The 16,279-nt window shown below is 34.0% G+C and overlaps 2 protein-coding genes across 7 annotated transcripts in view; one reads left to right on the forward strand and one right to left on the reverse strand.

The window, feature by feature from the left end:
• Positions 1 to 5,012: 5,012 nt before the first annotated feature.
• LOC132740679 (dromaiocalcin-1-like) lies at positions 5,013 to 10,040 on the reverse strand. 2 transcript variants are annotated; one of them, XM_060728624.1, is made up of 7 exons: positions 9,766 to 10,033; positions 8,086 to 8,174; positions 7,585 to 7,756; positions 7,239 to 7,388; positions 6,492 to 6,533; positions 6,008 to 6,042; positions 5,013 to 5,204 (listed from the first exon to the last, which is right to left on the reverse strand). In XM_060728624.1, exons 1-7 carry the CDS (start codon positions 9,824 to 9,826, stop codon positions 5,196 to 5,198), a joined length of 558 nt encoding a protein of 185 aa, XP_060584607.1. In that variant the 5' UTR covers positions 9,827 to 10,033; the 3' UTR covers positions 5,013 to 5,195. The 2 variants fall into 2 exon arrangements, with proteins under 2 accessions (XP_060584607.1, XP_060584606.1); XM_060728623.1 differs by lacking the exon at positions 5,013 to 5,204 and adding an exon at positions 5,256 to 5,349 and having other exon boundaries at positions 9,766 to 10,040.
• Positions 10,041 to 15,339: 5,299 nt separating this feature from the next.
• LOC132740680 (period circadian protein homolog 2-like) overlaps positions 15,340 to 16,279 on the forward strand; it is a 53,376-nt gene continuing 52,436 nt past the window's right edge. For 3 of the 5 annotated variants that reach the window (XM_060728627.1, XM_060728628.1, XM_060728629.1), the window contains exon 1: positions 15,341 to 15,461. The gene's annotated coding sequence lies outside the window, so the exon portion shown is untranslated. Of the gene's footprint in view, positions 15,462 to 15,694; positions 15,720 to 16,279 lie in introns of those variants that run through there. The other 2 variants (XM_060728625.1, XM_060728626.1) reach the window with 2 other exon arrangements.

A 16,279-nucleotide genomic window follows, 5' to 3' on the forward strand; every position in this document is an offset into this window, starting at 1 on the left:
TATAAACTACCTATTTCTGTGTTTTGTTGTTTTATGTTGAATGAAAAATAAATACGATACACTGTGTAAATGGTTAGTGTGCTTAATAATAATTTGTATATACAGTATATATACAAAGAGTAAAATATTTATGAGTAATATGTTGTTGCAAGCTGATTAAGTAAAGCTGGCCACGACCAATCATGTCTATATATGGCTATATGATTGACCTCGACCCCCATCCCGCCCCTTTAAGTGTCTTCATTTAAGAACTTCTTCCGATGATCAATGCACTTTGAAGGAAGTATCTTCTGACGATGACAAATCCATTGTACATGACCTATATGAAGAGTAAGTATGTAAAACTATACTCGTATATTGACGTTTGTTCACATTTAATTGTTTTCTAAACAACCTTTTTATTCTCGCGATAATGATAAGTCTGAAATCAATCTTAAGGCAATTTTGCGTTTCAAAGAAAAACTCATATGAAAAAACTTTTTCATTACTGAATAGCAATGATGATGGGCATCTACACACTGCAAATAAAAGTATAAAAGTATAAGCCATTGTTGGCGACGCCGGTGAGCGGCGTCGTCTAATATGGAATGCTTTTTATTTTTGCCTATGGAAGGAGCTGTTATTATTAGCAGTTAATTTCATGTTGTGTTAATTAGTTTTATTTTGATTCGTAAAAATCAAGTAAAGAAATGTGTTGTTATATTTGTATTTTAATAACTTTATGTAAAAAGCTATTTGTGCATGGTGATACTTATTTTTCACGAAATTGCAGGTTAATGTTTAAACAGCTTGTCCCTTAGTTTTAATGACAATAACTAAAAAACCCGGATTCTCCGAATATCGTTGTGGTCTTAGATTTAGGCCGTATCAGTTATTCAATTCATTATAACATTTTCAAAAAATTTTCCTAACAAGAGAAAGTTCACTGCAATTGAGTATAAGGATGGTAATGGCACTGTTGTACCAACGATTATCCTATTGATTTTATCCTTATTAAACATTATCTGTTGCGCAGAATGGGTTGTGTTTTTACAAAGTGTACCAGTATCCGGATGTTGAAGAAAGCTATCCGATTTTCTGCAATTACTGCTGACACATGGCCATCTATTTTTTTATGAAATACTTTAACCATTAATTTGCAATGGCTTGATAAAACTGAAGCCTCGCTAGCATTTCATAAATTTTGCTGTTTAGGGTGTTTCTTTTGGGTTCAGGTTTTCTTTATTTTAAGGGAAGTAAACTCAGTTTACTCAAATTATTTGTTCTTTTCTGTCTCATCTTGGTATTACTTATAATCACTTCATTCCTTTGTTGTATCATAATTCACCAGTTATAAGGTCATCAAGAGAGCTCATGTTTAACGTTAATGTTAGGATTTCAATATTTATTTAAATATAAACTGGGAATTATTAATGTTAATGTTGGCATAAACATGTATACTTAAGACAGTAGTAATTGATATCGTTGAGACTTATAATTTTTTAACTGCCATTTAACAGAGATACCCAGTTATGTCATTATTATTAAGGGATGAGACTTTCATTTAAGTTATAAATGATAAAAACATGTATTGATTGAAACATGTCCTTATAACCTCTCGGATCCAAGCAATATAATTAATAAGTCTCAAAGATCAATATTTGAATAGTTATTCTATTTTTTTTTGCTAACATGTGCATAGTTTGAAACGGACAGCTTCCTGTCTTATCTTATTTGTAATGAAGAGACACGGTCTCCAACCTCAGGTCTCCTGAGTCTTCTATACCTGCGACAACACGACTGTACACTAGAGTAGATTGTTACTTGCTTGAATAAATGTGTGCACTACATTTTATAGTGGGTGATTTTGTGCCACATGAAACCAACCATCAGTAAAAATAAGTAACTGGGCGGCCAGAGAAAACATGAAAATCACACATCTCCCACTTAAAGTCGGTTTGCTTTTCGCTCTGCATTTTTCACCATGTTTTTGCCGCGTGCCTTGATGCAAAATACAAATCAGTCCTTATAAAATTTCTCTTATCCGCTTTGGTCACAGGTTATGAGTTCTTTGTTGTTCACGCTGCAAAGTATTTTCTCATCCTGTGACTGCATATAAGCCCATGAACAGTTCAATTTCGTATGCTCTGTAACATAAGAAATTCTTATTTCGAACACAAATTCGATATACGTGGGGAAATTATGTTGGTGGTTTTAAACACTTGTCTCTCATTATTAAAGAGAAAATGTGTAGCAGGCCGGAATACGCTCAGTTGGTCTCTCTCGAACAGTCCATGGCGTTCGGTCATCGGTCAGAGCCATTTCAGTCAGTGATTTAGAATGGCTTTTTCAATTGACACATGTGTTCTCGATTCATTTAGACAGATTGCATTATTTTGAAATGGACGCAAAGGCAAGTGATTGGCAATGATACTTTTAGATCTACAAAGGGCAATTTGATACTGTTGAACACACTTGCACTGCACATTGAAGAAGTTGTTTTTTTCCATTCTTCTTCATGAACTCAAGCATCTGCCCATAATATTAATGACATTCTAGACATGGTTTAAGTCTTATCATCTTGATAGTAAGCTGGTTGATGTGGCTGGTACTCCATCTCTACTTACTGGCTCTGAGTACCTATGCTGTCCCCCTATGTTTCATTTTTAGGCTCCTCTTTTAATGTCTAATATATGTCAATTACATGTCTTCAAACCCTAAAGCAATAAGCTTTTATTATAATGCATAGGCACGAAGTATTGCAGACCTTGGAAGAAAAATATGGCCAAGATTGATAAAAAAAACCTGTGGTTCATCTTAAAAGTGGTCAACAAACCAAAAATAAATGTAAATAATGACCCCCTTAAAAATATACTAAAGTTGAAAGTATATTTTAAAGGGGATCATTATTTACTTTTTGTTTTTGGGGTTTTTATAAACACAGTTTTTTATCAATCTGGTCATCTGGTCAATATTTTTTCTTCCCAGGTCCGATACCGTGCCAGTGAATTATATGCTGATTGACTCAGGAATCTTGTGTCCTCATAAAAAAATCTGAAGAAATTCTTCTTATAGCATAGTCTTATAAGATTGCTCAATTGACTATAAATTGTCTTTGCATCTTGCAGACAGAGTCTATTTCTTTTTAGGTTTAAGTTTCAACTTAAACTGGCCCTAGCCTCCAGGTTACATGTCACATGTCACATCCAGGTACTGCTATAAAGTACACATCTTTTGTTAAGTATTTAGGTGCAAATCTGGATCAAATTCTTTTGGCGTCGCCCTTTGATGCTTTGCATCAATGCTTTTCTTGTATTAACTTTTAAAATGTTTATTGAAACGGTCTTAAATTTGTCCTAAAGTTGGTTTTATGACCTAGGACTTGGGATACACTTGTCCTGGCATATATGCAGAAACTTAGATCTATGTCAACACAAAAGTTTCATCACTTTATTGAAGTTCGTTATGCTGATGAATATACACAAATATCAAAGCCTCGGTAAAGCTATGAAATTTTAAACCTCATTTCCTATATATTATACACACTTGATATGTATATATTTTACATAGTAAACGGATGCTGGTTAGTAATTTTGTTCTTGGTGATCGAGGGATGATTATTTTGATAATTTGACCATAGTTGGTATGACAAAAGTGCCGAACGCCTGTGGTTAATACCTTTCTTTTTACTTTGGACACAGTGGCGTGAAGAGAGTGGAACGGGTCCACATGACTGAATTTGAATACCATTATTTGTTTCAATAATTACTGCATGTACGAAGTTCTTGCCAATAAGAGTTCTGAAAATTGCAAGATGTTCAAGCCCAATGGTTAGAAGTTAGTCTTGAAGTGCCAATGTTGCAAGTATGTTTACATTTATCTTGAGATTGACTTTTCCACGTTGGTGGCAGAGATGGTGGTCTATATACCGGTATTCCTATAACAGTTAAAGAAAATATATTTACACATTGTTTTCCAAATATGCCGCTCATTGCAGGGTTACTTACGTAAGACATTTTGTTAGTATAGAACATTTTGACAACCTGATCACCGAATTAAAATGATCTTTTTTTTCTCTCACTGTAATATTGGCCAATGCCGATGTCTTTTAGCCGTTGCAAATTTTTCCCATATTATTTACATGTAAATCTTTTCTTTTTTTTTCATGTGATGTCTGTATTACTTTATATAAATTTCACTTCTCAATTCTTTACTGACAACATGTGTCCTATCTCCTTGTGGCCGAGGGCTGCTCTAAGGGTTGAAGCACTAACGATGTAGCCATTCCTGGCGTGATCATAAGAGGCGACTAAAAGGGTTTGAGTTACTGGAATATATGTATCTCTTAGCTCAAGCAGATGAGGTTTTTGTTTGGTTGCATTTAACGTCTCACTAACGCAGTAAAGGTCATATGGCGACTTTCCGTTTTCAATGTTGGTGATTGCCCCTCCGTGCATTATTTCAGGCAAGAACGGGTTCCTGATTAGAACCACCGAGTTCCTTAAGCTAGCTTGATAGATTTCTAACATGAAGAAATTCAAGTCCCTGGCGAGATTTTAACCCACAACAGTGAGAAACAAGTGGCTTGCAGACAATAAGATAAACCAATCGGCCACGGACGCCACATAGTAGGTAAGGTGGTTTGGATCCCTGGTGTTGCTTTTTACTTTGAAACCAAAATCATCTTTTCCTGTTTCGGCGCCATATGACCTAAAATGTGTTGGCGCGCCGTAAAACCAAACAAACAAACATGTGTACTATATTTATTGAATGAATTATATTTTTCCTTGGCCGAGTTGTTAATGGCAATATATTTCTTCTTGTCCCTTGTCACTAAGACTTCGAATGCCGACAGGAAGTTTGTAAATTTTTACATGTGAAGAAGTAGACTGTTTTTGTCAATTGTTAGTTGGTGCCATATATGTATTGCACGGAGGAGCTTTGAGGTTTTTCTCCGACCAGTATAGTTTGGGAGCCTTTCGACTTATACTTAAATATCAACAACAAAACACTGAGGCATGAAAAGCTAAATGTATAGTTTAAATAAGAATAATTTATTCATTTAAAAGTAACAAAACAATGAAAAAAGTCAACATCAGCTTGCGCTTGATGAAATAATAATTGATTTTGTAAGATCATTTTTACTGATTCGTAAGTCACACTTGCGGCAAAATCAGTCCAATGATTTACAAGCTTAGTGGCTATTGTATCAGCGGTTATCTTTCCTGAAAACAATAAAATACAGGTTAAATAAAAGAAACACATGTTGCAGATTGCCAATCTCTGGGCCAAACTAGCATACTCTTCACGACAGTTGAATTAAAACCCATCAACGTTTGGCCCATCAAGTTACTGAAATCCCTTTTGGCTCTGAAATAAAAATAATAGCACTGTGCAAACTCCTACGAGTTCTGTCGACCAAGAAATGCGAGATAAAAATATACCCTTGTACATAGATTTCAAATCAATTAACAGTATGTTAGTGAAATAACAATTAAATTTCCTGTTAATGTAAAAAATGCATTACAGTTTAATGATATTGCACAAAAAGATGGAATATACGTACTTTATACAGGTGATTCCTGCTTTAACAAAAAATATGCGTAACACACAAGATGATTGGAGATAAATTTGATTATTTATTTATTTATTTATCTATTTATTATCAATGTTGCACTGTTAATGTATTCATAAATCATACAATATACATGTCATTATAAATCATACAATATGCATGCAGCCATAAATCAGACAATATAAACAAAATCGTAAACCATACAATATATTTGTAATCATACAATATGCATATAATCATTAATTATACAATATACATGTAACCATAAATCATACATAAATTTATAAATCATACAATCAACACTCAGTCATGTGATCATGCAACATACATGTTATCATAAATTATACAATACACATGTAATCATTAATCATACACTATTATGCACATGCAATATACATGTACATGTAATCGGAATAATTAAAGCTTATAATTAAGTTACTATGTTATACTTACGCTAGTCATTTTCATAACAATGAAAAACAAAGTTGCTGAAAATGAAATGAAAACAAGAGTTGTATTGGTGGTTTTTTTCAGGGAGGGATGGGGTATAAATATGCATGCGATTTTAAATCTTTTGCGTGTTTCTTAATAATGCAACAATTATATAGTTGCGACCAAATGCCGGATCACTTTCAGATTTTAAATTAAGGAAGCCCTGATGAGATCATACAAATTAGCGGCCCGGTGTTGTCTTACAAAGGGTTGGGTCCCGAGTTTGAATTCCTGACAGATCAACTGTAAGTAACCAATGTACCAAATGATAAAATGTTTTCATGAATAACGATTTTATACAAGCCACATTTAAATAATGTTCTAGTTCATTAGCGGTGGAAAGCGCCAATATGCATTACTAGTTCATTAGCAGTAAAATGTAACATAAATAATGAAGCAGTTCGTCAAGTGTACATATCAACCATGAATCTAACGTTCCACTTACCTAACAGCTGGTAACTTTGGGAAAAACTGCTGCTAGATGATCCTGCAATCGTGGAAATTCAAAAATGAAATGTCTTTAGACAAAGTGGGCAATAAAAATGGGCCACCTGTGATATATTGCTGGCGTATCTCAGGTTGACCGGAAATGATTTTCTTAGAAACAGTACCTTCAAAAAGCAACTTCAGTAAATACTAGTAATACCCTTATATGTCTTTTATCAAAAAATGAAGGAAAGGATCAAAATGTTGCGATTAGTAGTAGTTAAAATGCATAAGAGATTATTACTTGTACTCGGGAATATATCATACCATAAATGTTTTGCCTTTCGTGGAACAGTTAATAACTTGGCTTACTCGATAGATATACAAAGTCGAGTTACTGTACACCTAGGTTCTCCTTGGCCTAAAGTACAGTGACCTACTTTTGGCTCAAAATTCAAAATTATCTTTGACTGATATTTCGTAGAAATTACGTGGAGGTAAATTATCACCACTGTGTGCTTGAAAATTAACCCTTTAAGGGCATGCCTGCGACACTTTAATGTGCATACAACAGATAGTATAAATGTCTCCCAACCCATGCACTTGCCCCTTTTTTAAAAGTCGGCAAGATAAACAAAAATAAACAAATTGAAAGTATGTCCCAGCAAGAAGCCCACTCTGTTGTAGTTATAAACATGAATAATATATCAACAAAAATTACTGTATGAAAAAATTAACGGATAAACAACAACAAAAATTTACCAACCGTATTCGCACACATGGACAGCAAACCAGCTTGGTGCATCACAGTTATATCTCTCCCACGTGCCCCCTGATGACAAGTTGAACACTGCGCATGCGCATGTACCATTGCAGCTCGTGTCACTGTCCCAATTACTGTAACTCAAACTGTCACCTAAAATAGACAACTTAAAATAGACAACTTCTGTGACGATACACTTATAAGAAACTAATGTCGAAGGCTTTTCATAAACAAAACTTTACTTGTCATGTATAGTAGAAAATTGTCTTGTGACAGTGCCAGTGTCCGTATATGCAATTCAAAATTTAAAAACCCTACAACACTTAATCACCTTTCCAAAAATACATACCTGTTGTCCATCTCCATTCACTGCCTTTCATACGTAAACCTATTATTACTGTATGGCTGTCCGAAATGTATTCAAGTTGTTCGACCAGTTCCACTTGTGTAGTATTGTCTTGTATCGTAACCAGACGGCCTTCTTTCAGCCGGCAGTCTTCCTCAGCAGTTGTAAACGATACCTAAAGATAAAGTAAAACATTACCAACGTGACATATTGTTAATGTACATTGGCGGGAGTAATTTAGTTACCAATTGACAATTTTCGGCACACTCCGCAATTTTCCGTTTCTTATAATTATATAATTAGCCTTGATATGATCCAGAGTGACCAAGCCACGTAGCATTGGCTGTAATACTTGTATTGTTGTACTCACATGAAAATGCCGTGCATTCAGCCGAATTATATCAGATATCTAAATTTAGAGACAAACTTTAAACAAGTCAAACTGAATTAAGACTGGACCTCGTCAGAAAAAATATATTTAGTATTTGTATGCTCATAGTTTACCTCTGTGTCGATACTCTCAACGTATTCGTAACATTTCGAATTAAATGTGAATGTGACATCGTCCTTATTTTCCACATCCGGGCAATTTCCTGAATGTAAACAAAAGTAGCAAAATCTATAGTTATCACACCGGAAACAGTTTTCGCAGCAGATCAACCGCCGCGGCCATGAAGCATTCGTCGCAGAAGCGGTGGATACATATGTCTTCTACTTGATCTTTTGCTGTCACACAAAGTTTTGCTATATATTTAAACATATGTTCTCTTTCAGCTACTTCCACGTAAATGACACGATGCAATTCTTTGCCATTAATGCAAACACCTTTGTTTATATAATTTGACGAGGGAGGGCAGCCGCTTTGCCAAATTGGGGTTATTAAAATCGGAAATATTTTGTACAAAACGACCTCTAATAACGTTGGCATCACATTAAATTTTTACAAGCCGACCATATTTTTGTTATTTCGGGTATTGTTATTACATGTACACTTAACAAATCTTATAAGTGTGCATGCATAAATGGTCTCATAGGTGTATCAATATTTGCCCGATCATGCTGAAATTTTCAATAAATACAGAAAAGAGACAGACTATTATTTTAATTCGTTTTCTTTTTTTATTCAAGATAAATTTTAAGATGTATTTCTAAAAAATGTGAGTGCGTGTCGAAAGTCGATGTTGCAAAATAATGTTCTTAAACCGTGTGTGCCACTCTGACTGTGCATTACAGCCTTGGAGCGTCGTCGCATCAATGTAACATACCGTTGGGGATAATTTTGGGGTCGGCGAGGAATGTTATAAACGCTGCCAGTTACTCTGTTATGAAGATAAGCCTTCTTAAGCCTTGTTATTACATTGCGGTGAACACCATGCGTTGCGCAACCTCCACATGATAAAAACATGTAATAAGTAAAAAACAAATATGCCATTATGTTTGTCTTTGGTAGGAATTTAATTTAAATGATTTTCAGCTTTTACAATGCAATGGAGTTTAAATAATTATATAAACAAATTATTTTTTACCAATCTCTGCTTGGTGTACTCCAGCGTAGACCAATCCTAGGGCTATGCCACGCTGTTGAATAGATAATGTACCCATATGTTATGTTTTTCTGATATGGGGATCTCTGTTGTATACGAGAATATCATGTGCAATTTTCTTTCACGCATTCACACAATTTTTTCGTGCATTGTGTGAATTTTGTACGTTCACGGTTGAACGCGCCGCATATTTAAATTTTTCAAGTTTGAGCACGGGAAAAGTGTGGAAATACAGCCAATAGTCAGAACACAAAATTTTGTAAAGAAATATTGATGAACAAAAAAGTTATAAGGACATAAAAGGTGCACACTTATAAGATTTGTTAAGTGTACATAACAATGTATATAAAAGAGTTGACAAAATTAATTTATTTCAACGCCTTGGGTCCGATTTCATAGCGTTGGAGCCACTGCTTCGGCAAGTAAGAGAATGTTAAAATGGAAATGAATATCAATTTCTCTCGCGTTTGGAACACTAACGCATGGTCAATCGGTTTATCATAATATGCTTTCTAATTAATAACTCAGCCGTATCGGCCACTGTGAATTTTAACTTGAACCTCGCGTTATTTTACCATGTAAACGTATTCAAAATTGATACAGCACAATTTCCTAAACAAAACGGCACCAGGAAACTTACCGTCTGCTATTATCGAGTCTGAGCACACACTTAACACAGTAAATATATAAATCCAAATCATAATGGTAAAAAAATGTAGATAATAATTAAAAATTTTGCTTGTATAGTAAGTTATTAGACATATTCAACTGTCATAAAATGACTTTTATCTCTTAATATATCAACTACTGAGTAATACAATCTACTTCTGATCTTCCGGTTGTAATTAATATGAGACATGATTAAAAACGTGATTAAAAACGTCCTCAAAACGTTATAAAGCTAAAAATAATTGAAATGAAAAAGTGCAGCAATACATAGGAAATGTCTCAGTTTAAGTTTATTATATCTACGTGCCAGTCCTTATCCGTGGCAGTCCTTGCCCATTTATCATGCAATTATAGTTGATCTACCCTCCTCCGCATCGGTCGAATGTTTCACTATCGCTCACTTCCTTAACGGAAGTGTATTCACTGAGATGCGAATGGAGCATAAAATTGATTAAGTTCGGCTTCTATATATGATTAATACATATTAAAACCGCTCTTGGGCTTACCATGTACAAATATCATATGAAGAAACATGGTCGTGAGCCATGTACGATCCATGGTCGTGACCCAAGTACTATCCAAGGTCGTTACAAAAGTGCGATCCATCCCATGATGGTCGTGACTCAATCACTATCTGTGGTCGTGACCCAAGTAAAAACAATCGAAAGCGTTGTGCACAATGCTTTTCACTCAAATCGGATAACAACACATGCACGAGTAATGATTTTGGAAATACGTCGAATACGTGGGGTGTATCCATGTGACGGTGTCCATTAACTTACTCACCGTTGTTAACACCAGACGTGTATTTCTATGTTAAGATGATTATCTTGTAGAGATGACTTCCTCGTGTTCAAGTAGTGTGTTAGTGTCATAAGACTGGTATGTATAATGTACGATCATTTGTAGTCGCCACTGGAAGTCCAGAATAGGATCGACTCGCGCAAGAAAAGAATTAGTCACAAATATATGTTCCAGAAGTCACTACTTATACTTTTAACCCCTTAACCTACTGAATTTTGAAAAGGATTCGCCCTGCTTTGGATTTGAAACAATTTAATAAGATTTTAAGTGATTTCAATCGGAACATGTATAATCGTCTATGACTATCTGATGACTGACAGAAATGACCGAAAAGTTGCGATTGGGATTTCAATAATTAATTTGCCAACTCAAACTGTACAGACGCGCTGGCTGGACTGGCTGCATACTTCTGGCAAAGGCTTATCACATCTAGTTCCAGCAGGTAAAGAGGGTTCATGAGTGGAAATGCACGGGACCTGAGTTATTAACCATTATCACGCTTAATATTTTATTGAAATTGACTAAATCATTCACCATTTTAAAATATTTATTGATTTTATAGCAGAAGACGATCAGACTGGATGGGTGTGTCGGCTGATATTGGTCTGCACCGGCCGCATGGGTATATCTGTTGTCGCTATTTGTAGGTTATGGGTTAAACCATATCCAAAAGTCTAATAGTAATATTCGTTGGAGTAGCGGGGAATATCTTACTTGAACCCGATGATTTGTAGTAAGACAAATGTTTCTACGAGGTATCTCTTCTGGAGACCGGCGGTTTCGTCTCCATTGGTCTATTGAAGGGACTCCACTCGACTGGTCTATTAAAGGACTGGACACTAGACCGGCCTTTTAAAGGGACTCAACTCGACTTACCTATTAAAGGGACTCCACTGAGGTTTTTTTTGGACATGACGGTACTGAAAATAATTTTTCGAGATTAATGTTCCATTTGATTAAGGTCTAGACCAACAACTTTCGTGCAAAATATCAGTTCATGAATCCGCTCACTCCGTTTTTCTAGAATAATTATTTGAATTGTAAAAATCGCCAAACAATCAAAAGCGTTGCAATGCTTTTCACTGAAATCGGGCTGAGAATAGTTTCAATGTATTTCTAATTACATTTCTTAATTATCTTTTACATAGTTTTGCCACAGCTGATCAAAGCAATAACAATTTTATGTTAATAGGCCTTTAAACCTCAGTGGAGTTCCTTTAATATAGAATAAGATGTTTTTCCAATAATTGACATTTAAGAAGGTTAATAATTATTGTCTCTTTCTAGAGAATTTAAACTTGATTCAAACATCTTTTATTGCTCTTTTAGTACACATGTACATGTACAACAGAATACTAGTAATTTTTAAGAAACCCCGAATCATACCTTATAAGGGAGACTACACTATTTGATATATACATAGCTTTTACTGTAGTTAAGCCCCCTTATACAATTCTCAGCAAAAGCATTTACTTTACTTTAGCAACAAATTCTATTGAAGATGTAGTTCGTTCTTTCACAAAAAGGCAAAACATACTTCCGCAGGCCAGATCAGTTTACCACCTTAATCTCTTAAATTACTTCTAAAGTATTAAACAAATTGTGGTAGCTGGTGAAGTTCGTATAACAGTTGGAAAGAAACACTTGTTATTTGCACGGATTTATATTATTGGTATGAAAAATTACTAACTTCTAGTTAGGTTTCCGTAACCAACGAATAGTCCCGTAATGTGGAAATTCCACCCTGTTTTACTGGCAAATTTGAAAACTAAATAGGAACAATCAGTGAGTGACGGGGGTATCCGGAAACCTTCGAAGAGTTAATATAAAGAAAAAATTGTTTCTTGTCCCAGCGCAATGTGCATTATACACTGGCATGATATGGAAACCCCTACTTTTAATATTCCATTAAACTTGCAGTGAAATCAGAACAATAGATAAGTCATGATGGACTCTCAGTGTCATTTTTCAACGGAATATTTATCAATTTTCAACTCTTCTCATTATTTAAAGGCCCATTCCACACGATAGAAATTAACTGGGCAGCAATATTTGAAATGATAATATTTGCCATATTATTATACGAAATTTGACTTGTCGTATGGATAAATCATAAGTATTAAAAGTTATGCACATTATGCCTAAAAATAAAATATTTTTTTCCCTTTTGGAAGGGACAAAAAGTATGTTAAATCATGTTTATAATATATTAAAATCGTAAATTAATAACGCTGAATGTGAAATAATGTGTTCTAAAAGCAGAACGTAAACAACTTACATGCCAAGGTACGTACAAAGTACTGTAAATTAAAAGTCAGCTATAAATGTGTATGACATCAAATATGTTATAAATTTGGGCGGTTTAACAGCAAACTCCTCACAGCGGTTACCTGTACCACGGATTTAAATTACAATTTAAATCCGTGCCTGTACTGATCAGACGAAGTAACCGCTGCGGGGAGTTTGGTTTAACTGCTGCGATTACTTCCCCTGATATGGTCTACATATAAAAATCACAGCCGCTTGGGGGTCAGATCCTGCCCCCCAACGTGATACGCCCTTGTAAACACTCTACCAAAACTATTTTAATATTTAAACACGAATGGGACGTATATTACAACGATAAAAATGGTTTTCAAACAATTTTTACATATATGAAAAAAATACCGTATATACCATCAAGTCTCAATAAAGTATTGAGACTTGATGGTATACGGTATTTTTTTCATATATGTAAAAATTGTTTGAAAACCATTTTTATCGTTGTAATATACGTCCCATTCGTGTTTAAATATTAAAATAGTTTTGGTAGAGTGTTAACAAGGGCGTATCACGTTGGGGGGCAGGATCTGACCCCCAAGCGTCTGTGATAAAAATTATATATGTTAAAAACCATCGTCGGATACCCACGGCCGAACCATTATCATTCATTGATTGCATGTTATGTGACATGTTTATCAATCGTGGGTATCCGACGATGGTTAAAAACTTGCATTGATGGTTTTAAGTTATGATAAGTATATACATGTACAATACATGTAAACAGTATGTATACATGTAATATAAAGTCTTCCAAAGTATGTTTCCAAATTATCATTAATGCTTGATCGATAAGCTTTCAAAAACGCTGCTTATTTAAAATTGTGAATTATTTAAACTTTTTCACAAAAACTTAAAATTTTTAAATGGTATCTTATTAGTTTCCAAAAGATACCCATTTACATTAATTGTACATGAACTATATATTGTTGCTTCTTTTGCATGCTTTGTTAACTCGGGTCTTTCAAATTCTATTTATAAATTACATTAGTATTTTCCATGGAAGTCAAAATACTATTTTGTTCACATTTTGCTATATTTACGACACATTAATTTAAATTTGCACAATCAGCACTTCTTTCTTCAGCTTTCAAACATCGTACATGCTCCTGTGCTCTAAATTTAATCATTAAAGATTTCTGAGGCAAAATGTGCCTCAAGTTAATTTTAAACGAGCGATAATTTAATAGACTTTATACAATTAACTTTTTTTTTAATTCTGTAGACATATATATCCGAGGTTTGAAGACTACTTAATGGTTAGGCCCCCGATCCCTTTTTGAAAGTTTGAAACAGAATTTACATATAGGCTAACTGAAAAATGATATGGAATACATACATGTAAAATTATGACCTGTACATAGACCTGTAATATATAACGACACTCGGAGTGCCCCGCCCCCTTGAAGTACACAACTGGAAAATGTCTTGTAAAAACTGTAATTATTTAACAATCCCCTGGTTATCAAATGGAGGACGGAACATATTTGTATTCTTGACGTTTCTGATCAATACGACGTATCCATCTAAGAGTTGAGCTAGACACGCACATTGCCGTGTGCTTTTGTAACAACATGCGGACCGCCACGTGAATCCAAAAATAGAATCTATAAATAGATATTTTGTATAAAGCCTATTGATTGGTTGATGCGGACAACGCCATATGTATTACCAAAATACAAATCAAATGAAACGAAAAGATAGTGGTTGTCATTTCAAATCAGTTTTATTCATTTGTATCACGGTATACCAATTAGGGTGGTATGAATTAATTAAAAATAATAATAATGTTATATATTTCTTCATTTTTTATATTTTTGTAACTGATACATTCATTTTTTTTATTTAAAAAAGTTTCCGTTAGCCAATCTCCACACAGTGATCTCCCCTTAATTCTTCGGCGTAGATCTCTGCCTTCAAAGACGTCACATGATGATGAAAGTCACATGACGTAACGTCGAAATTCAAATGTAAATATCGACCGTTACAAAGAAACTCTAACGTTATTTTTCTCTTTCTGTTTTATTTTTAACTTTTGGTGCCTACGTTCGATATAGTTTATCAAAAAAATATCCAAAGTATACAAAATAACGAAAAATAAATTAAAAAGCTAAAAAATATAAAATATCAAAATATCGTCTCGGTGGAAAATAATCTCATAATTTTTAAAATTATTTCTAAATATTCATATTATTTATTTATTTATTCATAAACATTGTAAAATAAATGAGAGAAAACTTATCTGATAGATAAAAGCAGTAGATAAAACAGTTTTTGAAAAAATATAGTATATCAGAAATTCTGATATATCGGGACCTTGGTGGCAGAGATCTACGCCGAAGCATTAAGGGGAGATCACTGCGTGGAGATTGTCCGTTAGCATGCCTTTTTATAAATTATTTCGTTTAAGAAATAAATTTTTATTATGATCGATTCCGACATAAAAATCTGCCCAATGGCAACTCGTGTTACAAAATGACGATGTAAACTAATAATTGACAAACATTGATGTCTACCGCTGTGAAAATAAATGCATGCATTAAGGTTTGTAGTTATACTTTTTGCGTAACTTTAGAGCATAGTAATTGAGCAATGACCAACGATCTAATGTCCTCTGTATATTATGTGCTTTTCTGATTGTAAATCATTTAAGTCTTACTTATGCTAACATTGTTTACTATAGTTTTCGAGCGGCCATCAGTGAATTCATCTCTTTCACGTTTGTGTTATGATATCAGAAAAAAAGTTCGACCTAATTATTCGCTATTTTTATTTTCAATTGATTGTCACTCTTTGATTAAGGTGACCACTTTCATATTATGCTTGTGTTATTAAATGTATGTTACACTGTAACAATAACATTAACTATGCTTTTCAACCCCCCATTGTAAACAGACTGATGATGCAAGTAGGGGAAAAGGAGACATAGGGCCATATATCAGACATATACTTTTAAATGTAATGCATTAAATTAGCATTACCGTAACTGTTTGAAAAAGTTAATGCATTGAAACAGAAATAAATGCATTGAAACAGTAGACCTAATATGCGTTATTCTTTATTGTCTGGTGCCCTAAATTCGTCTTGCAAGTTCAGTTTGATATGATGGGAATGTTATTTTTCAAATTGAGAAATAATGACTTTATTTATTTATGGTTTAATAGGGCAAACACTTTGTTACATGTAGTAAAGTGAAGACTTGGCCATCAAGTTAAAAATGTTTATGTTTAAATATATAGGTCTAGGACTTAACACAAAATAAATAAAAGTACATAAAGATCAAGCTTTTTTACACTTACACAAGTACTTTTGGTATCTTTAATTTATTGCTGTGACTAAAAAAAGGATTGGAGCACCACACT

This window comes from Ruditapes philippinarum, unplaced genomic scaffold (assembly GCF_026571515.1).
Source record: "Ruditapes philippinarum isolate M1 unplaced genomic scaffold, ASM2657151v2 ctg861_1_1_1_1, whole genome shotgun sequence".
Taxonomy (NCBI): Eukaryota; Metazoa; Mollusca; class Bivalvia; order Venerida; family Veneridae; genus Ruditapes; species Ruditapes philippinarum.